This window comes from Paroedura picta, chromosome 2 (assembly GCF_049243985.1).
Source record: "Paroedura picta isolate Pp20150507F chromosome 2, Ppicta_v3.0, whole genome shotgun sequence".
NCBI lineage: Eukaryota > Metazoa > Chordata > Lepidosauria > Squamata > Gekkonidae > Paroedura > Paroedura picta.
The window spans coordinates 121,301,310-121,327,134 of record NC_135370.1 but is presented as its reverse complement, the minus strand read 5'-3'; the positions used below and the strand labels follow the sequence as shown (position 1 = coordinate 121,327,134).

Genomic DNA, 25,825 nt, shown 5'->3' with positions numbered 1-25,825 from the left:
TTGAATTTTAGGGGCAGGTGAGAAAGTTGTGCTCCACAAATGGAAATCCTCTGTAGGATCCAACCCATTCACGATCACTTCAAAATAGTTCCCCAAATAGCTCCTTAGAAAAACTCTTGATTTTTCACCTTTTGAGGGAAGAAAGCAAACCCTATGTTTTCCAGCAATAAGAATCAGTTACTTTTTGGTGTCTAGAGCAGCATCCCCCCTCCAAGCCTCAAATTGCTAGCCAGTCGAGGTTTAATTTATAATTCCTCTGTCTGTTGAATTCAGCAATCATAGAATCATAGAGTTGGAAGGGGCCATACAGGCCATCTAGTCCAACCCCCTGCTCAATGCAGGATCAGCCCAAAGCATCCTAAAGCAATGGATTAAGATGTCTAGTTGTATGATGCTAAATCATGATAATGAGGCCAGGCTGGTAGTGGGCATCCCTAGGAGCTTTAGGGGTGTGTCTCAGATGAAAATTGTATCACATTTGGCTAAAACCTCAGATTTGACTCAAATACATTGGACAGTGCTGTGGCTGTCTCCTCAAAGTTTTCAGGGATGCCAGAGTATTGCTCAATGTACTTAGCCAGGTTTTCGGCCAGACATGACATTACTCACTGTACTGCATCATTTACATCCCTGCTAGTCTGATATGCAGGAACAAGACAGTGGGTTCACCAGCCCTCCTACCATAAATGAAAACTTGGGCAAACACAATATCCCTTTCCCCTTTGCACTCACTGGAAAGTAACGCAGTGGGCTTGTCTGCCCCCCAGTAGGAGCAGGGGATATTCCACTCTGGGCCCCTCCTCTCTGATGCCAAATAACAAACTGGCGGGATTTACTGACAGCAAAAGGATGCCTAGGCCTCTATTGCCAAACATCTTAGTGATATCACTTCAGCCACACACAAGAAGTGACATCACAACACTGGCAATGCAAGGAAATCCTGGTATTTGGGAAAATCTGTATTGTAAGCTGACTTTTACCATCACATTTTTCCTCATATACCAGAGCATCCCAATGTCACCAATGACATAGGACTGCCAAGCTCCAGGTGGGGGTAGCGGGGGTGGATATCTTCTGAAAATTGATCACAAGGTGATGGAAATTCATTTCCCTGGGGAAAATGGCTGCTTTGGAGGATACATTCTATGGCACCATAACCTGCTGAGGTTTCTCTCCTTCCCAAACCCCAGATGCCTTAGGTTCCAGCCCCCCCCCCCCCCCAAAAAAAAAATTTCCAAGTATTTCCCAAACAAGTGCTGGCAACTCTACTGGTAACATGATGCTATCAACTATTAGTGTGTGCTAGAATTGCTGTCACTACATCACTAGCCTATCACTAACCCCTCCCTCTCCCAAAATCTACTAGACAGCTTCACCAAACCAGAGATCTTGGTTTTGCTAAGGCTAAAGTTTATATTTTACCAGTAATACAACTCAGGCAAAGAAAAGAATCCATGTGGTACACAGTTTGTGAATCGATGAACTGATAGAACCCAATGTGTAATATATTATTAAATAATATATTTCTGGTAAGGGCTTGGAGGAGGAGCGTGTCTTATGCCTTTGGTGCCACTCGGTGCTTAACACCCATGCAGGACAGATATCTCATCCCTGAGTGTCTCCTCCTCCAACTAGCTTGCTTATCTGTCCTGTGGTCAGCCAACTGCCTTCTGTCCCCCACCGCTGACCACTCCCTCCTCCTCCCATTTCCCTCCTGCCAGTGAGTTCTCTAACAGCTGCCTGCAGCCTTTCCAGGTCCTGCAGGGAGGGTAAGGCTGTCTGCAGAGTTCTCCCTCCACCGACCCCAAGTTGCGCCTGTTGTATTCCTGAATACAATGGGCTTGGACCCTAGTTTTAAAATAATACGGTGAAACGTTTAGCAAACTGGCAATGGTCCCTAAGACAGAACTCAACTGGAAGATAAGCTTTGGAATGCTGGTATGTCAGGATCTGCAAAAGCAGCCTAGAAATAGTAACCAAGGCTATTGTAATGAAGAGTTGCCTTACATCAAAGAAGGAAAAATAAAGCAGATAAAACTTTTCCCATCATACTTTGTTGGCCTGCATGAATGAGCTAAACCAAAACTATTTGTCATAACTTCTGTCCCTCCTCTTGCTGAACCCATTCTCATGTTATAATGAATTATTTCTAATGTATCTTATAATACATGCAGCAATAAAGGATTTAGATAACATGGATTAAAGCAGAACTCTTGAAAACATTTTTCCTGTCATCTTATACTTAACTAGAATTTAAGCCCGCTGCAAGAAAAATACAGCGGGCTCTAGCAGGCAGGGCCGTAAGGCGGGCCAAGAAGCAGCCTGGCCGCGTCTGCGATGCGGCTGTTCCTGGGGCCTGTAGTTTGGAATGTTTGTTGAGTGTGGGAGAGGACTGACCTTTGGGAATTATGGCATAGTGGTTACAGATGAGCTTTCCAGAACCATGTCTTCAGATATATGAAGGGAAAATCAGACTGGAGACTCTTCTTAGGGGGAGATTACATGGCAACCAATTCCTCCCAGTTCTGCATTCAACGTAATTTCCCTTCTTGCGTGAATTAGGCCACAGACACCAAACTGTACCCCTGCCCTAATACACATGGGGTAATCACAGTACATGGGTGTCTGCCCTGCTCCTTCTGTCTCCATTTTTTAAATTGTTGATATGTTATGGGCCCACATGCTTATTTCATGGTTACTCCTTAGAAGAAGAAGGATTTTGGTACCCTGCTGTTTACTACCCAAAGGAGTCTCAAAGTAGTTTACACATTTTCCCTTTTTTATTTACCAGGCCAAGTTTGAAAAAAGTCACTTCAGTTCCCATGTCTCTCCAGCCATTTACTTGTTCACTATTTACAGTTTCAGACTATAAATATTCTTTATATAGATCTTCCTGCACTTTACAGGCTTGGAGAACTGATGCTGGTTTGTCTGTCTGTACCCCAAAATACAAACAGTTGCTGGTAACGGCTTGCCATAGCCCAGGGGGGACCTGCACCACTCCCCCCCCCCCACCGCAGTCTACAAGCCTCTACCATCGTCTCTTGATGCTCATCTCTAGATTATAATGATCAGCTCTGCAGGCAAAAATGGCTACTTTGGAGGCCGGACTCTGAGGCATTGTACGATTTTGAAGTCCCAACCTCCAAACCTACAGATGTATTTCCAACCCAGGGGTAGCCAACCTCCAAGAGGGGCCTGGAGTACTCCTGGAATTATAGCTCATCTGCAGAATATAAAGATCAGCTTCCCAGGGAGAAAAGGGCTGCTTTCAAGTCTGAACAGGGTTGTTGTGGAGAAGAAACATTTAAGGCCTCCCACACAGATTGTTGTTGAGTTGAAACACTTAAGGCCTACTGCACAGGGTTTATGTGTAGATGAAACAGGAAGCAAAAGACCCTCCACAACAGATTCCAGTTTCATCTACACAACAACCCTGTGCAGTAGGCCTCAAATCTGCAGAGAGTTGCTTGGCTGCATCTTCCCTTCAGCAGCAAGGCCGACTACAGCAGCATTTTAAATGAGAATGAGCTTTTTTATGGCCTCCCTGTCAGCCAACTGTTTGGCAGAAGGGAAAAGTTTCCTCCCCACCTCAAAAGGAAAGCTCAAGTACCCCCACAGACTCCCCTGTGTGCCTCTCGGAAACACCTCCCTCCTCTCTGTCAGAGGCTCCTTCACAGCAGGCCTGAAGGGAGGGGGGAGCACTCACCAGCCAGCTGCCAGCTCTGTCGGTGGTCTGAGGCAAAGTGAGGGAAGTTGTTGGACGGGACAGTTAGGACAGCCCTTGGGTGAAAAGGGTTGACACAGCCTGTCCAAGCCTCCATTCTCACCCCCCTTGACAGCCCTACAGACCTCCTCTCCCTGTGGGAGTCAAGGGCAGATTGGCGGTTATGTTGCCAGATTGCCTTTGGCCGGGGTGAGGGGCTAGGCTGTGCCACCTCCCTATTGGTCCAAAGATCAGACTGTCTCCGGCTTCTCTCCGCTCACTTAGGCCTTAGCTTTTTATATTATACAACAAAGCAGTTCCAAATATTCATGGTAGTCCCACCAAGCAGACCAAATATGCTGCTCAGTGGGATCAACCAAACATGGGGGTAAAGGAGATATTTTTGTAATCTTGGGTGAACCAAGCCTCATTAACTCCAGACTACAATGAAAGGGAACATGAATTCTGTACTGGCACTGAGGAAGGTGTTCAACAAGATTGTTTAAGGAGCTCCCAAAAGCATTTCTGAGCTGCCCTTTAAGCTGCTTCAGAAGCTTCAACTAGTCCAGAGTGTGGCTGTGTGGGTCCTTATGGGACCCAATGGAGAGCACACATTTACCGTGCTCTTCCAGTTGCACTGGCTTCAGATTGAGGACTGAATCAGGTTCAAAGTACTGCTTCTCCCCCTTTAAAGCCCTAAATGGTCAAGGACCCGCATATCTGCAATGGTCAGGGACCCTCGTATCATCCCCCCCCAAGAAGATTAAGATCTTTGCTCAAGATCCCTGGCCCCAAGAGGTTAAACTGGCCTCAACAAGGGCCAACACCTTTTCAGTCCTAGCCCCAGCCTTGTAGAATAGTCTACCTAGGAGATCAGGTCTTGCAGAGACCTCAGACAATTTTGCCAGTCCAGTAAGATGGGAGTTGTTTTGGTAGGTTGAAGAAGAGTTGGTTCGCATATGTCACTTTTGTCTACCAGAAGGAGTCTCAATTGCCTACCCTTTCCTCTCCCCACAACACTCATCCTGTGAGGTAGGTGAGGCTGAGAGAGCCCTGATATTACTCTTGGTCAGAACAGCTTTATCAGTGCTGTGGCCAGCCCAAGGTCACCCAATTGGCTGAATGTATGGGAGTGGGGAATCAAACCCAGCTCGCCATATTAGAAGTCAGTGCTCATAGAATCATAGAGTTGGAAGGGGCCATACAGGCCATCTAGTCCAACCCCCTGCTCAACGCAGGATTAGCCCTAGCATCCTAAAGCATCCAAGAAAAGAGTGTATCCAACCTTTGCTTGAAGACTGCCAGTGAGGGGGAGCTCACCACCTCCTTAGGCAGCCTATTCCACTGCGAACTACTCTGACTGTGAATTTTTTTTTCCTGATATCTAGCCTATATCGTTGTACTTGAAGTTTAAACCCATTACTGTGTGTCCTCTCCTCTGCAGCCAACAGAAACAGCATCCTGCCCTCCTCCACGTGACAACCTTTCAAATACTTAAAGAGGGCTATCATGTCCCCACTCAACCTCCTTTTCTCCAGGCTGAACATTCCCAAGTCCCTCAACCTATCTTCATAGGGCTTGGTCCCTTGGCCCCAGATCATCTTTGTCGCTCTCCTCTGTACCCTTTAAATTTTATCTACGTCCTTCTTGAAGTGAGGCCTCCAGAACTGCACACAGTACTCCAGGTGTGGTCTGACCAGTGCCGTATACAATGGGACTATGACATCTTGTGATTTTGATGTGATGCCTCTGTTGATATAGCCCAAAATGGCATTTGCCTTTTTTACCACTGCATCACATTGCCTGCTCATGTTTATTTTACAATCCACAAGAACTCCAAGGTCTCGTTCACAGTGTTACCTAGAAGCGTATCCCCAATCCAGTAGGCATGCTTTTCATTTTTTTGACCCAGATGCAGAACTTTACACTTATCTTTATTAAATTGTATCTTGTTCTCATTAGCCCATTTTCCCATTGTGTTCAGATCTCGTTGAACTCTGTCTCTATCTTCCGGAGTATTTGCCAGTCCTCCCAATTTGGTGTCATAGAATCATAGAATCATAGAGTTGGAAGGGGCCATACAGGCCATCTAGTCCAACCCCCTGCTCAACGCAGGATTAGCCCTAAGCATCCTAAAGCATCCAAGAAAAGTGTGTATCCAACCTTTGCTTGAAGACTTCCAGTGAGGGGGAGCTCACCACCTCCTTAGGCAGCCTATTCCACTGCTGAACTACTCTGACTGTGAAAAACTTTTTCCTGATATCTAGCCTATATCGTTGTACTTGAAGTTTAAACCCATTACTGCGTGTCCTCTCCTCTGCAGCCAGCAGAAACAGCATCCTGCCCTCCTCCAAGTGACAACCTTTCAAATACTTAAAGAGGGCTATCATGTCCCCTCTCAACCTCCTTTTCTCCAGGCTGAACATTCCCAAGTCCCTCAACCTATCTTCATAGGGCTTGGTCCCTTGGCCTCAGATCATCTTCGTCGCTCTCCTCTGTACCCTTTCAATTTTATCTACGTCCTTCTTGAAGTGAGGCCTCCAGAACTGCACACAGTACTCCAGGTGTGGTCTGACCAGTGCCGTATACAATGGGACTATGACATCTTGTGATTTTGATGTGATGCCTCTGTTGATACAGCCCAAAATGGCATTTGCCTTTTTACCACTGCATCACACAGCCTGCTCATGTTTAGTTTACAAGTACCCCAAGGTCTCGTTCACACACAGTGCTACCTAGAAGCGTATCCCCCATCCAGTAGGCATGCTTTTCATTTTTTTGACCCAGATGCAGAACTTTACACTTATCTTTATTTAATTGCATCTTGTTCTCATTTGCCCATTTTTCCATTGTGTTCAGATCTCGGTGAACTCTGTCTCTATCTTCTGGAGTATTTGCCAGTCCTCCCAATTTGGTGTCATCTGCAAACTTGATGAGTAGTCCCTCCACCCCCTCATCTAGATCATTAATAAATATGTTAAAAAGTACCGGGCTGAGCACCAAGCCCTGTGGTACCCCGCTACTCACCTCTCTCCAGTCTGATGAAAAACCATTGACAACAACTCTTTGAGTGCGGTTCTCTAACCAATTCCCTATCCACCGAACTATCTGAAAATCCAGATTGCAGTCCTTCAACTTATCCATCAGAACATCATGGGGAACCTTGTCAAAAGCTTTACTAAAATCCAAGTAAACGACATCAACCGAATTTCCCCGATCCAGCAAACCTGTTACTTGGTCAAAAAAGGAAACTAGGTTGGTCTGGCAGGACCTGTTGGAGACAAATCCATGCTGACTTCCTTGGATCACCAAATTGTCCACCAGATGTTTGCAGATCGCTCCCTTTAATATCTGCTCCATTATCTTCCCCACAACAGAGGTCAGACTCACTGGTCTGTAGTTTCCTGGGTCATCCTTCCTCCCTTTTTTGAAGATCGGAATAACATTTGCTCTCTTCCAATCCTCCGGGACATCTCCAGTCCTTAAAGAGGTTCCGAAGATGATGGACAAGGGCTGTGCAAGTTCTCTGGAAAGTTCTTTGAGTAGTCTCGGGTGCATTTCATCCGGACCAGGGGATTTGAACTCATCCAGTGCAGCTAAATGCCTCTCGACAACCTCTCTATCCATGTTAACCTGCCACCCAGACACTATCCTTTGGCTATGGCCATCTCTAGATGTGCCTAAACACTTTGACCTGTGGGAAAAAACAGATGTAAAATAGGCACTAAGCCTTTCTGCTTTCTCTGCATCTTCCGTTAGAGTTTGTCCATCCGCACCCAACAGTGGGCCTATTGCCTCCTTTACTTTACGTTAGCTCCTCACGTAACTGAAAAATCTTTTCTTGTTACAATGGGCTTCCCTGGCCAATCTTAGCTCACTCTCAGCTTTGGCCTTTCTGATGATTGATCTACAGTGCCTAGTAACCTGTAGGTACTCTTCTTTAGAGCTCTGTCCTTCCCTCCATTTTCTGAACATTTTCCTTTTCTTTCTTAGTTCCTCTTGAAGTTCTCTGTTCATCCAAATAGGCTTCTTAGAGCTCCTGCAGTGTTTTCGTCTTTCTGGGATAGTCATTGCTTGAGCATGCAATAGGTCTTGTTTGAGTAGCGCCCACCCTTCACATGCTCCCTTCCCTTCCAGCATTCTCATCCATGGTATGACACTCATCATGTCTCTGAGTTTATTAAAGTTTGCCCTACGAAAATCCAACATCCGCGTCTGGTTACAAGCTTCCTTGGCTCCCCATCTCAAAAGGATGTGCTCCTAACCACTACACCAAGCTGCCTAGAAATATAAAAAATTCTGGTCACCTTACCTAAAAATCTTTAAAAACTAGCTGAAATCTATATACTGATCACCAAAAGTGCACATTATGTGTGCCTCTTTCGTTATAGAGGAGGCAGCCCTTCTGGAATTGCTTTATTTTTACCCTAAAATGAATGGTATTTTAGAATTTTATGTTAAGTATATTGTTTATGTTTGTTGTGAAGCACCCTGAGCCCTTAGACAAGGGCAGCATACAAATGCAGAAATAAATAAATTCCAGTACTGACATTTCAGATCAGAGCAGGCTAATTTTTAAGAAATTTAAAATCAAATGATTTAAAATAATCCCCAAAATTAAGTTTCTCATGCTGTAAATAATTTTTTTCTTAATAAAGAGTTGAACTAAATGGTTGCTGTTACTAAAAACCTTTATACTCATACAGCTTTCAAGACTTTTACAGTATACAATTATATCTATTTGGTGACAGAGTGGCAAGTAGAACCGTCGATTCCTCCAGAGGTCAAAGTCAGTAAAATCAAAGTCAGAATCCACAAGCTCCACAATAAAGTTCTGTTTTGAAGTCCAATAGTTCTTTTCTAGTAATTTATTCAATGCCAAAAAGAAAGAGTAACCATGAAGTAACCAAAACAGGTTCCCAAGTACAATGCTAGTTTTCAAAGGGAAACCTTCCTCAGTGGTTACCTCCTCAACAATGGTGACAGTATACAATTCTATTTGTTCATATATAATAATTATCTCAATTCTATAAGCATTACATTGGCATATAGCTCTTAAAATTCAGGGGTCATTTCAAATTGCTATTTCAAGTATTTCTCTAAATGGTTAAAGTACATCAAAACCAGCTTTAATGCTGAAATTTGATATACAGAGTTTAGTATTTCCAGACTGTTGGAGAAGTTTGGGGAAAATGGCACTTTAAACAAGCAAAAACCCGAAACATACCTTTGCCCTCATAGCAGATCATCATTGGAATATAACTCTTACACAGTGCTAGTCTAGCCACACCCAGTCAGAAATTTGGGCATGTGGGATTTACCTGACACCTTCACAAATCTAAATTAGTCTTAAGGAGACCTATGAAAAACAGCTAGGAGCATACATCTACGCATGCACTATGCAAGCATATTGTTATCTTGTTAAACAGTCTTCCTATCACAATGCAGTAACTTTGCCTATGTGGCCTGAAAGTTGATCAATCTGCCCTTCCTGCAACTGTAGCATCAGATATAAATGGGAAGTTTAAAGTAGGACGAGAGCTCGGAGCAAATTTTTATCCTCCAAAAGTACCAATCCCTGTGAATAAATAAATGTGTATAGGAAGGCTCCAAGGTAATCAAGTACCAAAGCATACAAACATGTCTTCACTTGTTATCTTAGAATAAAATTTACCATAATGTGAAAGCAAAAAATCTAAGGGATTCATGCATAAATCTGCTCCTGTTATGCAAAGAAACCGCAACATAAAATACAATGACTTCATCTGGCATTTTCTTCTTCAAGAGGCACAATACAAGTACTGGCACAAATTATACACAGCTTATCCAAGGAAGAAGAAGCTACAGCTCTTCAAAAAATTAATTCTAAAACACTCAGAATACAAGATCTTCACACATAAGATTTCCGTTCAAATATCTAAGACCAGTCAAAATCATTTTAACAGCACCCCTCACTAAGACTTGTGTTGTAAATTCCATTCCTTTCAACAATTTCAACTCTGCTGATGCTTTTTAAAGCAGAGGGCATTCAAAAGATATTCATAACAAATCTTCACTAAGCTTAAGCAAAAGTAAATAATGTTCCAAAACTATCAGCAATGATTATAGCTCTCCATAAGTTCCCTGGAAACACCTACAGAATCTTCATATCCTCAACAGTCTTAGCCCACCATGAATTCATCTACCCATATTCAGTACTCTTGCTTTTTGTTTATTTTAATCATCTTACTCTGATTTTTTAAAATTAAAGAATAATTACACCCACAAACCTAGTTTCATTAAAAACAGTGCTGCCCTCAGATAGCCACAAAACATTTTTTCAAGTGCCCACAGCCATCAGGTTTGTTGGCAGATGAGTCTCTGTGGTAGTGCCAATGGTCATAGGTGGGGCTTCTGTGGGTGGTAAGGGAAATGATTTGTAGTTGACACATTTTTACGGCAGAATTCCTGAACCCCTGGCTAAATTCACAGTCATAATTGACCTAAATGGCTCCAAAATTAACACATCTTTTCCCTTAAAGCCCTTATCAGAGTTAGGAACACAAGAGTGAGTCACACCAAACCACAGCCACCCATGTGCTCTGCCCTGGTAACACTGTCAGAACTGCCTAAAGACAAAGTGGCTACTCTAAGCCAGAAGAGAGGTCTTGAGTCAAAACAGTTAAACATACTGTGTAAGCAAATAAACTTTTTTTGTCTTGTGCTACAATGTGTCTTTGTGCACATAGGCAAGAAAGAGCTATACTACATATCATCTGTATGTTTGTTTTTATAGATCATTGAAATAAGCCAAGTGGCAGCTTTGATGAATGCTTCTTTTATTTATTAAAATAATATGTATCACTAATTTCCTCTAGTGAAGCTTGAAAATCACAATTTAGAAATATAAAATAAAGCCCTAAATAACACCTACCCAAAGATATCTGCATTCTATATCCCAGTGGAAGCTTGGGCACATAAAACAGCCTTGCAGAGCCTCTAGAGATGCCCCCACCTGGTTCCACAAAGTGGAAGCTATAACAGGAAAAAAAAAACACAGGCTCTAGTTGATGTCAGGTGGGGAACAACCAGAAGGAGGCAGCCATTTGTTTATTTTAACACTTATACCCCATCTCTTCCCTGAGTCAGACAGCTTGGGGTAGCTGACAATCTTCTGTAAATAAAGACAAAACTGACTTGCAAAACATTAAATCCCAGTCTATAAAACCATACCCTAGCACAGGCATCAGAATAAAAGAAACATTTGGCACCCAACAACTATGCCCTCAGATTGCTATCCAAAAAACATGCAACATTGGTAACAGGTAATAGAAAACTGTCTTCAACAATAGAAAACTGTCTTCAACAATCCTGGTGAAACAACATCTTACAGGCCCTACGGAAGCCAGAAAGACCCCCACAGGGCCCAGATGCCATCTAGAAGACAGTTCCTCCAGCCAAGAACCACTATATAAAAAGCTGTTGTCCTCGGCGAGAACAGTCAAGCCACCCGTGGGTAATCCCATAGGTATGAAGGTCCAAGACTGTTTAGGGCTTTAAAGTAAAGAACCAGCACCTTGAACTTGAATGGAAAACAAATAGGCAACCAGTGCACTTGCTTAACTAGAGGATGACCATGATAGAATGGTCAACAAAACAGTAGCCACATTCTGGACAACCTGAAGTTTCTGAAGCAATCTCAAAGGCAGCCCTGCATAGATTGAACTGCAACACTACAACCTGGAGGTGAATGTGACATGTATCACTATAGCCAAGTCTGGCTGAGCCAGATAGAGGACAGCTGACAAACCTGGTGGAGATAGCCTGAGGACCACAATTGACTTATTGGGAAGACATGTTTTTTTAGGTGAGTCCTAACCAATGGGACCGAAGCCATGGAGGGACTTTAAAGATCGTAACTAGCAACTTTATTGGACTAAAAAAAAAAGCAGCTGAGGTAGCTGTTTTAAGACAGGCAAAATATGTTCCCATCAGCTAGTGCCTAACATTCATCAGGCGAACACATATTAAGCCAAATGCAGTTTCTAGGTTACCTTCAGGGGCAGCACAATGCATTGCAGTAATTCAGCAGTGAGTTTGCAGACACAAGACTGGCTGAGTCTAAGAAAGGAGAGTCAGTGAACCAAGTACAGGTAATGGAAGGCGCTCTGGGCCATTGCTTTGTATTATGTCAACAGCTAGCATGAGCAACTACTGATTAACAACATGGTCTGTACCCTTAAAACGTTTGCCAGTGCTTATACCCTGGCTAGCAGCAGCCCACACCTGAATAATAGTATATTTGACCCAGTAGACAGATTCTGCAGCTACAGGTGCTAATCCACTTTGCAGCTACAGGTGCTAATTACCATCTGAGTTTCTCAGTGGCCTAACTAAGCATCTTGCCTGGAGACCCGCCATGCACTCAACAGGGAGTGTGTAAATTTCTAGATTAATTCCAACTGCTGAATTCATAAGCATACAAAGTCTTAGTTGAGTTTGGGGAGTATGAGAAACATACCTACTTAGAACAATTTTAAATGTTGAGGGACCGTAGAGTTGTCAGGATAGGTATCTCTTGAAAGTAAGACACAATTATATTTTAATTCTCTCGCATCTTGATTTGTGTGAGTATCTTCATGCGGACCTTCTGGCCTTGTTACACAGCTCTTAAGCAATTCACTCAGCCTCCTTGCAATACCCAATTCTGGAAGGAAAATATGGCAATTTAGAATATGCTATTTATGAATGCACACAATGCTTTTAGCTTCACCATTTATTCACAAAGAAATCCTACTGCTGATACGTTATGCAGAAGTGTCCAGACTTGTTCATTACAACAGAGGTTGCCAAATTTCTAGTAGTTATTCCCAAGATTGTTTAATGCTGTTTAATATTGTCAGTTGACTAGCTAACTTGTTTTATCTTTTGATCTCATAGTATTCAATTAATTCATTCATACTGGTTTTCCCTCAGGATTTAACATTGTTTTAATGTTATAATCTATTTATGCCATTAAAGGTGTTTGATGGATTAATGGTATATAGAAACATTGTAAAGTGCTATCAAGTCACAACTAATTTATGGCAATCCCTCAAGTGGCTTTCAAGGCAAGTCAGAAGCAGAGGTGGTTTGCCCTAGCCTTCCTTGATCGTCTCCCATCCAAGTACTGATCCTGCTTCGCTTTTGAGATCTGACAAGATAAGGCTGTACCACACCATCTTCTTTCTCATAAAGAAATATTACCAAATATTACACCTTAAACCAGCCTTTCTCAGCTTTTTTACCACTGAAAAACCCATGAAATATTTTTCAAGCTTCGAGAAACCTTGGAAGTGGAGCAATCATGCAGATTATGCTTGGAAAGCATAGCTGTGTAAATACCCACCCAAGGCCCCACCTCTTCCCACTCACTCCAGGCCCATTATTGGCCCTTTGAAGAGGTGGGTCTCACATGACCATATATGTTCATACTACCCAATAAATGTTTAACACATTTTAAAATATACAGAAAACCCTCCAGGGCCAAGAAGAAACCCAGAGTTTCATGAAAACGTGGTTGAGAAAGCCTGCCTTAAACCATCAAAACTTCCAAGGTGTCCATTTTCAAGAGTCAAACCATCCTTGGTCAGATACCAGGTCTTCTGAGATATCTGATAAAGAAAGCTTTGACTCTTTAACACTTATACCCAGGAAATCTTGTTTATCTTTAAGGTGTTACTGGATTTGAATCTTACTCTTTTCACATACTATCTCTAGTGAATTTTAACATATTTATGTGAGGAAGTGCTTTCCCTGAAAATCATCTCATTTTTATTTTCTTCTCATTCTCCCTCTAGATTTAAGCAAGTAGCTTCTACAAGCTCTAAGGCATTATGTATGTAGAGAGAAAATTACCAGAGGTGTAGCAGATTATATTGTTATACTGGCTGATGATTCTAAGCAGTGGTCCTCAACCCCCGGTTCAGATACTGGTACCAGTCGGTGGATCAGTCGGTACCGGGCCACAGCTCCTCCTCGTCCTCCTCCCCAGCTGCTGCCTCGGGGGCTGCCCTGCCACTCTTCTGCCGGCTCATCTTTGGTGCTCTCCAGCGACTGCCACGGCTGGGGCTCCCCCTCAGCGTGGCACTGTGCAGCTGCTGCTGGCAGCGCCTCCCAGCGGGCCGCGAGAAGTCAGGAGCACCATCAGGAAAGTAAGCGGAGCAGGGGCTCAGGTGGCGGTGACGTCCCTTGGCAAAAGACTACCACCACCACCACCCCAGGCCTCAGTAAAATTGTCAAGCGTTGACCAGTCCCTAGTGATAAAAAAGTTGGGGACCACTGTTCTAGAGGACTGGAAGGAATTCTAAGCATTCTACTGATGTACAGTAGCAAGATTATCTTACAGTAACTAGAAATACTCATGCTGAAGAATTTTATATTAGAAAATGAATGCCAGCACTGGTATACTTGGTTGTGTGTATAGTTTGGACCGTCAGCTGATCTCCACCCTACAGAAATCAGTTCCCCTCTAGAAAAAAGGTTGCTTTGGAGGAAAGACTCCACAGCATTATATCTGGTATAAGGTCCCTCCTTCACCAACCCCAACCCTCCTCAGGCTCTACCCCCAAAACTCCAGATAAGCCTACATATGGTACTATTTATTCCTTCACTACTAAGCAATTCCTTTATCATATTAGGTGATACCAGTAGGAAGAACAGTGAGGCTGTTGCAAAAATGTAGACTTTTTTAAAATAAATATTTTTAAAATAAATAAATAGAAGAGATTTATTTACTTGTATTTCTCACTAAGCGGCTTACAAACACCGAAAACTTCCTCTCTCCACAACAGACACCCCATGAGGTAGGTCAAGCTGAGAGGGATTTGAGGACCTCTCTGTATCTTCTGTTTTATGTTTCCTAGAATCATAGAGTTGGAAGGGGCCATACAGGCCATCTAGTCCAACCCCCTGCTCTACGCAAGATCAGCCCTAAGCATCCTAATGCATCCAAGAAAAGTGTGTATCCAACCTTTGCTTGAAGACTGCCAGTGAGGGGGAGCTCACCACCTCCTTAGGCAGCCTATTCCACTGCTGAACGACTCTAACTGTGAAAAAAATTTTCCTGATATCTAGCCTATATCGTTGTACTTGAAGTTTAAACCCATTACTGCGTGTCCTCTCCTCTGCAGCCAACGGGAACAGCATCCTGCCCTCCTCCAAGTGACAACCTTTCAAATACTTAAAGAGGGCTATCATGTCCCCTCTCAACCTCCTTTTCTCCAGGCTGAACATTCCCAAGTCCCTCAACCTATCTTCATAGGGCTTGGTCCCTTGGTCCCTTCCTAGATAGACTAGATATAAGTTTTCATCTCTCTGACTTTTTAGCTCTAGTGTGTGGTGGCATATGGGGGGGGGGGATAGTCAGCCAGCCTTGAGTATGGAGGAAAGGAAAGTTAGACATCCACTCCCCAATTTCTTTGTTTAAAATTCGGCCACACAGAAGCCACAAGGATTCTAAGAACCCTAAATTTTACTCACAAATCAATGCCACATCTCTGGGAGATGCTCTTTCTGTGTATACAAGAGAGTCAGTTTGGTGCGGTGGTTAGGAGTGCAGATTTCTAATCTGGCATGCCAGGTTCGATTCTGCGCTCCCCCACATGCAACCAGCTGGGTGACCTTGGGCTCGCCACGGCACTGATAAAACCTCAGCCTCACCCACCCCATAGGGTGTCTGTTGTGGGGAGAGGAATGGGAAGGTGACTGTAAGCCACTTTGAGCCTCCTTCAGGTAGGGAAAAGCGGCATATAAGAACCAACTTTTCTTCTTCTTCTATACCTCGAAAGCGAGAATTTTAACTGTGCAATGGGGGTTCTCTGTACCTTTGTCATTTGACCTCAACTGTATGAAAGGGAGGAAATGTGTTTTCACTGAAGGTAGTAGGGGGAAAATGAATATAAAGAATTTAAGCAGATGTTATTAAGTACAATAAATGAAGTAACAAAATTATAAACTGAGTTAACATTTTTATACATGTAGTAAGCTATATATCAGACTTTCCACCACTGTCATGTTCTTGAGAGTTTAAGCAGGAGTTATGATTTTATGTTTTGTTAAAAAAAAAACCCTCAGCTTTGTCTGGACTTCTGCATTCTCTTAAATACTCATGAGTGCTAAAATGGCAAACAAAGCGGCCAGACTGGTTTTAAGTTGGCCAGGTGGCAGCCCTAATGCATAGTATAGACAAATACTGCATGCTTTTTTCCACTCCATCCTGAGAGTTGTACATTAAAACAATCAACATGCTTCTGATTTCCAGCTGAGACCTGCTCTGTGTCACTTTAAAAGCTGCTCTACTCCATTTTTTCATCTCATGTTCTGCTTTCCAGCTCAGACTTGCAGGTTATCATATAGCTCCCCTATATTTCCTCTTCAATTTTATTTTGAAATATGATCAAATTGATTGATACATGGGGATGGGGGGACTTATTAAAACAGAACACATCTGAAGTGGTTACTTGAAAATTGCTGAATAAAGTCACACTTCATAAGACAAAATGACAACAAAGTTCAGAATGTAACTCAAATTGTGCACACTTCTAAAAAGCACAGGAGCCCAGCTCTACATACAAACTAATGAAGGTTTACTGGAGTCACTATACTCTGCATAATCCCATTCAGTTCCTTGGAAGCTGGACACATCAATCTGTTAAGAACTACAGGCAAGCTTTCGTATTTCAGACTGCTAAGCAACAAAACGTAAACTTTATTAGTTGATCATACATATTCACTTCCACAACATATATCAAGGCTCTTACCATGCCATGACCACCCACAGTATCTCACAGCCACACCACGAGAACTTCATGATCAATAGTACCAAGAATTAGAGAAGTTTAATAAATCAGTTGGGTAGCATCTCTAAGACCCATTATGCACGGCTGCCGTGACAGTGGGTGGGGGTTGGATGGAAGATGCGGTGGCGGAAGGTGCACGGCAAGCCGTGTACGAACAGCACAGCGGCAACACCCAGAGCAGTCAGTGGCGACAGCCAAAGAGACGGCAATGCGGAGCAAACTGGATGGGAGTGCAGCACGGGGCTTCCCGGACCGGGCCCATCAATCAGGACATTCCCCCCCGGATCCCCCTCCCCCTGTGGGACGTCCCCCGCCCAGCCCGAGGGTCCTGCTTCTGCGTCCTGTACTCCACAGCCGCCATTCAGTCCATGTTCCCTTCATTCCCATGCGCTGACTGCATGGTACGCTGCTGGTGGTGCCTGCCGAACATGGTGTTCCGGCGCCCGCTTCCAGGGTAGCATTGCCTGGGGGCCCGCGGCCCTCCCCGATTATGCACGCTCTCTCTCCGGCGCTGCGTTTGGTTGCACCCTGGTCGGGCATCAGGCTTCGCTTTGTTCCGCGTTTCCCTAACATGGCTTTTTCGGCTGCCTGCATTGAACCTGCACTCGGCTGCTGCTGGCAGCGTGCATTATCAGGGATTTCCGCCAGTGTCGTTCCAGCTCTGAGACGGACCTTCCCCTCCATGCATAATGGGTCTAGTAAAAAAACATTAACCAAGAGCAGCCTCAGTGTAATGTCCTATTTAACCCCCCAAACGTTGGCAGAGAAAACTAATGGTATAAAAAGTATGCCCAAAACCATTCACGAAACAACTTAAAAAAATTAAAAGCAAAGTTGTAGACGGGCACTACCTGCTGAGGTAATGCACAACTAGACTGAATGTAGGTGATAAACAGCTGTACATTTGAGGCTACCCAACCCTATCCCTGTGTCCTCTTGGACACACTTTGATGTGGTGAGGGGTTTTGTGTTTCAATAAAGCAGAGGGCAATTCCAGAAGCTCTCTAAACACCTCAAAGCATCACACAAGGAGGAATGGTCACAGCTGAAACACCAGACTAAGATGCATCCATCCCCTTTAGGGATCAACAGTCACATCAACAGAAGAGAACCATCCCTATGGTGATGGGGGTGGAGGAATCCTTGAAGTTTATCTACTGGCAGAGAGTGACACTGGCAGAGGATCTTTTGTAGACAATGGTAGTGCCACTTCAGCTTACCTTGGTATGAAAGAATGGCATCACTTCTAACTAATTCTTACCTGGAAAGCCATATGATGGGATAGTATAAACTGAAAACAGATATAGTGCTGGAAGATGGAACCTCTAGGTCAGATAGCACTCAATCAGAGCTTAGGGCAAGTATGAGTAGTGTTATTCTTAATGAGGATATAACTGGAAAGAAGTTGGAAGGACGTGCAGTTGTTGCTGTTAATGGATGCAAAAGGAAAGTCCAAAGATGTTCAAGACATATAAAAGGAAAATGGAACATGAAAAGTATGGAATCAAGGTAAACTTGAAGCCATATGAAAAATGTAACGTTTGAACATTGCAATCCTCAAAGTGAGCAAATTAAAGTGAACTGGATTAGGACATTTTTAGTCCAAAACTCACTGTGTTTTTCTCGGGAAAGGACTAATACAGAAGAAATAGAGCTGTTCTAATAGTGAGGTGAGATGTAGCACAGGCAGTCAGAGCCTATAATGCAAAGTCTGACCAAATAATATCAGTCAGGCTTCATGAAAAGCTTATTAATATAACCATCATTCATGTTTATGCCCCAAATACAGATACTGATATAGAAGAAACTTATCACACACATAAACAAGATGTGTTGATAATCATAGGTGACTGTCATGTAAAAGTAGGAAACAAAGAAAAATCAAACAGTTGGAAGAGCAGGGCTAGAAGCAAGAAATGAAGCAGAATGAACCATAGAATTCTGTGAAGGTAACAATTTGTTAATTGCAAACACATGCTTCAGGCAACCCAATAGATAATCATAGAAGTGGACATCACCAGACTACCAATATAGATATCAAATAGATTATGTAATCAGAAACAGAAGATTGAGAACCTCTATTCTCTCATCTTAAACAAGACCAGGAGCTGACTGTGGTATAGAAAATGAATTCTTATTATCAAAAACTAGGAAAAAAACACTAATGCATTCATAGTGACAAAATATAATCTAAGCAACATTCCTAAGGAATTTAAAGACCATGTAACAAACACATTTGCATGGCTAAATTAAAGTGAACATGAGCCAGAAGAACTATGAGCTGAAACCAGAGATATCAAGAAAGAATGCACAAAGCCTATTCCTGTAGCCAAAAGAAATGAAAGGCTTCCCTGTATGACTGATGCAACTCTTTAAAATTGCTGAAGATAGACAAGAAGCAAAAGTAAAAGGTGATAGAAAAATAATCACAAGTCTAAATGCAGTGTTCCGACTCACACGTAGATACAGAAATATCCTTACCACTTTATGGCTCTAATATTTTGCTGGGGGGAGCCAGGCACCCACCCGCTGTCCCCGCACCCTGAGAACTCCCGCCGCAGCATGCCTGCCCTTTGCCAGCCCTTTTCAGGCCTGGCCTGAGGGGAAAATAGAGATCCTCCACCACCGACCTGAACACCCAGCCCACGGCTTGTGCCACCTGTACTGGCCCACTTCGGGATGGCGCTGACTGGGCAAGTGGGCAGCCTGCCTGGGGTGCAGGAGAAACGATTTACCCATTTTCACAGCAATATTTGTAATGGGGGACCATGGAGAAATGAAGAATAGTTTGTTTTACAAGAATTGTAATACTTTTTTTGCATACTTGGAGTCAACTGAGAGGGGATCTGATAGCCATCTTCAAGTATTTAAAAGGGTGCCACATAGAGGATGGAGCAGAATTGTTCTCTCTTTCCCCGGAGGGTCTGACCAGATCCAATGAGATGAAATTTATTCAAAAGAAATTCTATCTAAACATCCGGAAGAAGTTCCTGACAGTTACAACAGTTTCTCAGTGGAACAGGCTTCCTCACGAGGTGATAGCCATCTGACGTAGAGGCTGATTCTGTGAAGATTCAAGGGGGTGGCAGGTTACAGTGGATGAGCGATAGGTTATAAGTGTCCTGCATAGTGCAGGGGGTTGGACTAGATGATCCAGGAGGCCCCTTCTAACTCTATGATTCTATGATTTCTACAAAGGAATCACTGATGAAGTTCTGAACGTGTTCGTTTATGATCTGCATTTTGATAATTTATTGAACGACACAGAGGAGACAGTAGTTCATCAGCTTCTTTCTTTTTCTCTGCGGAGCCCTTTAAATCAGGTCAGCCGCAGACCTGTGCCACTCAGCTGTTAAATTTAAATGGTACCAAATTGGACAAAAGTCTGGTAAATGTTAAGGTAAGTGCCTACCCCAAAAATCGTTTTGGGGGCTCCAAACAGGCCCAAGTTATATCTGTTGAACATATCATAAAGAGATCTGAATTAGATTTAGATAAAAGTGGAGTGAAAACTGGTAGACCACTCAATGCCTTTTACTGAGGCCCAGTGTGTGTGTGTGTGGGGGGGGTAGTTTACTCCTCTACTCTCAACCACTGCCCTAACACTCTCTGATTGCTATGGTAATGTTTAAACATCCCTTCAAAATAAGATACAGACACGCCACAACAATGAACATAAGGAACATTTTATTTTCACTCATGAAAATATTCACTATTTTAATTCATGACAATGACAAATCAATGGGAACCCTGAGCTTGTTTCTCTGCAACGAGATAGTCCCATCTGGAAGTGATGGGAGACAATGACACCCAAAGTGTGTTGTAAAGGGCCAGGAGGGATAAAGTAGGGCCCGGGGGGGGGGGGGAGGCGTCCTTCGGGGCCCACCTCCAATTAGTCGAAGGACCACATGTGGTCCGGAGCCCACAGGTTGGGGATCACTAAATTAAGGTACACGTGTTCAGATACTATAGGGTACATCGGCTTGCACCCTACACTGGGGTTATATGTGAAATTTTGCTTGTACAAAACTGAAGTATTTATAACTTCTACATTCCATAACTATGACAAATATTGAAATTTTATATGCATTGTATGTTGTTAAAGCAGTAAAAATAGTTTAGTTTTGATAGGACAGTATGTATCGCATACATTTCAATTTCCTCCAAAATTCCCTTAAGAATTTCTGTAACTCACTCTACACAGGCCTGCCCTTGGGTTTGACCCAGAAATTGGAGCTGGTCCAAAACGTAGCAGCTTTTAGCATTTTGCAGGGCCTGCAAGTCGTAGCTCTTCCACCAGGTCTACAGTTGAGGCCAGCGCGCTAAGGAAGATCTGTATGTCTCCCCTCAGGACTAAAAGATACCGTCATTATGTACACGGAGGCCTTGGGCTTCATCTGCCCTCTTCCGCTGTATCGTCTTCTTTTTTCTATTTTTTTCTCTATTTCGTTCTTTTTATGTCTGTGGTTTTAAGGGAATTTTATTGGGGACTTGTATGCAGATGTTTTGTAACCCACCACGAGCCATTGAGAGTGGCGGATAAGAAATCTAAATAAAGAAATAATATAAAAGCAATATGTAAGCCTTTCAATGCATAGGATTGAAATTGAGAAATTTCAATCACAGGATGTCTGTTGTGGCGAGAGGAAGGGAAGGCAAATGTAAGCCACTTTGAGCTTCCTTAGGGTAGAGAAAAGCAGCATATCAGAACCAACTCTTCTTCTTAGTACCTGCTCTAGAATCTGTGTGTCTGTGAAAGGGGGAGGGAACTACTGTACAATTGCCCTGGTTGTTGTTACTGCAGTAGCAACTCAAGAGTTGAGAGTGAGAGATAAAAAGTTGTTGGAACAGCAGTTAAGGAGGGTGGCCATATAGCTGCACAGCCACACACTCTCACAGCTGGCCAGGGTGAAGCATAAGAGCAAGAGTGACCAAAGGGTGCTGAAGCTGTCCACTCACTTGCTGGCCAGTCTCAGCCTCCAACCCAGGGGAGCAAGAGAGCCCTACTGCACAGCTGCAGGTAAGGGGAGCAAGAGAGCCACACTGCACAGCTGTCCTGACCCTCTCATTGCTGACTGGCACCAAGCATAACTGAAGGAGCCCTACTGCTACTCCTACTCTAGTCTCTTCTCACGCTGCTCTTCAGGTGATAAATGGTAGACCTAAGGAAAGGGTGATGGGAGCAGGTAAGATGTGCTCCCATCTCCTGTATGAGTTGCCATGGCTCTGGTCAAGTTTATTTCCTTTATTTTTGTTCAGGGGATTTTGTTCAGAGAATAAAGGGAACTGGAGCCCCTTCTTGTGACATGGCACTGTTTTAAAATGCTATGAGAGCCAGTCCTCATCAGGCCTGCAGAATGGCATTCTCCCCCCCCCCCCCCACACACACACACACTTTTCAAATACTAAAACAGCCGTGCAGGGGGCTTTTGTAAGGGTGCATAAGAGGCCTATTAGCATACGGTGTCCCTGGGAACTTTCCTGTGGCTAATTCGGCCAGGTCTCCTCTATCGCTCTCGCTACACCGCAGTGATTCTAAGTTTGGGATGAAACCTAATTCTGTTAGGCAGCAATCCAAAGCAGGCACAGGAGTCTGACCCACTGATTCCAAAGAGGCTTGCCCCAATTCAGCCCGTTAGATAGTCTATTTAATCGTTTAAACCACAGGTCCTAACAATTCCAAAGGACTGCCGATGAGAAAAGCAGCCGCTCAAAGAGGTCAGCCCCAGTCGGGTAGCTTTCAGAAAGAGGGCCTTGAGGAGCCTTATACCGTTTATACGTTACCTTTTTTAAAAAAGTTCACGTGCAAACCATAACGACACGTGAAACAACCGTTATCCGACACCCATCCGTACAGACGAAGCCCTCAAACACCACCCAGTCGCTCCGAGTATAATAACCTTGGCCAAAATATTCTTTTGTCCCGGCCGGCCGGCCCAATACCGCCGCGGTGGCTTCCCCCTGGCCATATTTATTCCTGAGTGCCCGCCGCCAGGGCCTCCCCGGCCGGGATGAGTGACCCTTCTGCCTACTCGACAGTCTTGCCCTGAGCCGAGCCCTCTCTCTCCCCCCCCCTCGATTCTTTTGCAACCCCGCCCCTGTGCGTTCCACCCCCGAACCCTCGCCCGCCCTCCTTGCCCGCCCATTGGACCGCGGCCGCGTCACTCTCCGGATATAGTATAACAACTCGAGGAGGAGAGGAAAGAAAGAAAAAAAAGCGCAACCGCGGAGCGGGAGGAGAGGCAGAGCAGGGCGGGGAGGAGGCGGAGGGAAGGAGGAAGGAAGGGGCCGAGCCCAGCCCAGCGCTCGCCCCAGCGGGGGAGGAGAAGGAGGGGAGCGCGAGGCGGACACTTACCTGGCTGGCCGCGCCCTCTGCCGCCGCCGCCGCCGCTGGGAGAGGGCTGCGGGGAGCGCCCCCTCCTCCTCCACCCCCCCCATCACCGCGGACTCCTTCCCCCCGCAGCCGCCTCCCCAGGCCCGCGCCCGCCGGCTCCCTCCTTTCGCCTGCCGGCCGCCCGTCCTCCCGCGCTGCGCAGCCATTTTCGTGGCCACCTTGGCTACCGAAGGGCTGACTCACCTCGGCGCTGCGGGGCCCTGGCTCCTCGTCCGGGGGCAGCCCAGCTTTCCCCGCGGTGACACGCGCCGCCGCCGCCGCCCGCTTCGTTCTTGGGCGCCGGGCCGGCCAGCCCAGCCTGGCTCGCTAGTCCCAGGCGAGGACAAGTCCCCGGGCCCGGCCGGGCTGGGTGGAAGAGGAGGAGGAGGCGGCAGCTGCGGCGGCTCCCTCCCTCCCGGCCGTGACCACCATCTTATTAGCACAGGAAATGACATGGCGAACGGAAGAGAGGGGCGTTCGGGGGCCGAGCCCGGGGACCCCCCGAACCGGGAGGAGGAGGAGGGAAGCCGCGCCGGCTTCCAGGCCCTGCCTCGCCACTCGACAGGGATTCTGGCCCCCAGAGCCTCCACTCGGCCCCACGGCTCGCTCGCCCCTGGCTCGCCCGCCGGCCGGCCAGCCACCCTTTGCAGCCAGCGCCCCCGCTTCCCTCTGCGCCATACTCCGTCGGCTCTTGCCGCACCAGACTCTCCGAAGCACGCAGAGACCCCGCCGGTGGGTCACGAGCCCTGCTTGGACCTTGCCTTATCCTGCCCTCCCCAGTCCTGAGCCGCTCTCGCCCCCCAACACATGGGAGAGTCGCTGTGGGGCAGAACTGACGCCCCGTGGTGTGCTGCTTCGATGTCTTGACTGGGAGGAAATGCTGCTTGATTCAGTGGGACTGGCTCCCACCAAAGTGTGGTTAGGATAACGGACGCTGTACAACTCGATCCTAGGTCTGTTTATGGGGAGAAAATACTACTTGGTTCAGTGGGACGGACTCCCACTGAAGCGTGTGTAGGATTGCGGTCGCGCAGTCAGGTCAAAAAGCATGGATACTCGGACGTTAGTCCTGTAGAATTAAATGGGTTCTTTGCAAAGGATGCTAGACATATTTGGTCATAAGTAAATACCATTCAATATAAAGGCGATCCATGTCAGTCATAGCTTGGCACCCCCTCCCCTATTTTTTAACCTGCAAAATCCCCAAATGTCCTATATTCCTATTTTTATTTTCATGCCATGGTGAACTTTCTTCAAAGTAGAAGACCAACTACAGCTGTCAGAAGCATGTTGTAATGTAAATATATGGATAACTTTATTTTAAATATGCTTCCTCATAACTAAGTCTCATTGATCTCCGCAGGTATAATCCTAAACAGAGTTACACCCTTCTGAGCTCAATGACTTCGGTGTAGGTTTGCTCTGTTAAACTGCAAATAAGGTTGTTATCCTATGACCAGTTTCATGGCTTCTATGTAAATGTTTGTGTCTAATTTGATCCTACTGTGTTGACTTCTGTTTGCTTGTTTTACACAAGAATCATATTCCTACAACATGGGTGTTAATGGACTTGGTTTAAAAAATACTTGGTTTCATTGCTGGGTTATTCTGTTTAAGCACAGTCCCCAAAAAAACTCTTGTAGAAGCCATGTAATCACTTTAACAATATCAAGGCGGTAACTCATAAAAAGAAGCAAAACTATTCCTCTCCCTAGCCCCCTTTACACAAATGGAATATAACTTGGAAAAAGCAGAAAAATCTGACCATTAACCAGTAAACTTTACTGAGTAAAGGACAGAGTATGTTCCAGGAGATACAAAATGTAGAAAAAAAATACCAGGAAGAGTGCCTGTTGAAAACATGGTGCAGATTCCAGATACTGTGTGCATACTGAGCCTTCGGGGAGGGTGGTATATAAATAATAAAAATAAATAAATGTACACATCTCATGTGGAATAGGAAAGTTAAAGTGAAAATACTATTTCTTTTGTGCCGTGCCACTCAGGCATATGGTTAGATGTGCAGTTTTCTGTTTCCTTAGCCCCCAACTGTAGCAGTTAGTGCTATAGAACTAGACAACTACAGTTCAAGACTGGGAATAGGAAGCTGGTCATCTGATCCAGGGCAATAGCAGACTTAGGCTGTTGGAGGAGAATTCCCAACTGCTTATTCCTCTTCTGTGATTCTTCACTCATCCTCAACATGATGCCCAGGCTTTGTGGCAGAGTACTTGCTTTGCCCTCAGGAAAGTCCCAGATTTAATCTTTGGCATTTGTAGTTCAAAACTACAGGTCGTAGATTATGCAAAAGACTTCTGCCTATTGCCCGGAAGAGCAACTGCAAGTCAGTAGACAGTGTTCACCGTGATAAACCATAGGTCTAATTTAGCATAAGGTCACCCTAGGAACAACTGTTAAATAACAGCTATGCTGTTGCACTAATCATATGTTAAGACAAGAACAATGGAAGGACATTTTCTTGCTAATTATTATTCTAATAGTTAGAAAATAAATACTAGGTAGTAAAAGGACTGTATTAAACTGTCGTATCTTTAAGGGATTAGTGATGGTAGAAAGGCACAACCTTATGGAATTTATTTCTTGAATTGAAAATAAAGCAGATGCTTGAATTTGAAAAAGGAAAGACTTACTGAAAATACAAATATCTCCCCAGTATCTAGGACGCCAAGATATTGCTTTTGCCTATGCTAATATGAACAGGTCTTTTACAAGCCATCTGAATCAGTGACTATCACATATTTTATGGAAATGAATTCCATTGTAGAACATATTTCCTCTGACGAGCCTACTGCCAGTCTCAGCCTCATCCAAAATATCGGGTTTTTTTAGAACATAGAGCTTTTCTATACATTATGCCAGCTGAAGTAGTAGAATGCTGGACTTTTCCACTTCAAGTTGTTTGTTGGA

The 25,825-nt window shown here is 44.6% G+C and overlaps 1 protein-coding gene across 13 annotated transcripts in view; it reads right to left on the bottom strand.

The window, feature by feature from the left end:
* Positions 1-23,412, bottom strand: part of PRDM11 (PR/SET domain 11) — a 65,146-nt gene extending 41,734 nt beyond the window's left edge. For 3 of the 13 annotated variants that reach the window (XM_077322279.1, XM_077322278.1, XM_077322286.1), the window contains exons 1-2: positions 23,102-23,315; positions 12,211-12,392 (exon numbers count right to left, since the gene is read on the bottom strand). Coding sequence is in view for 5 of the 13 variants with exons in the window: in XM_077322274.1 (XP_077178389.1) it covers positions 23,102-23,352 (251 nt within the window). In the remaining 8 variants the exon portion in view is untranslated. Of the gene's footprint in view, positions 1-10,619; positions 10,721-12,206; positions 12,393-22,424; positions 22,555-23,101 lie in introns of those variants that run through there. The other 10 variants (XM_077322280.1, XM_077322281.1, XM_077322274.1 and 7 more) reach the window with 8 other exon arrangements.
* Between the last annotated feature and the right edge of the window lie 2,413 nt (positions 23,413-25,825).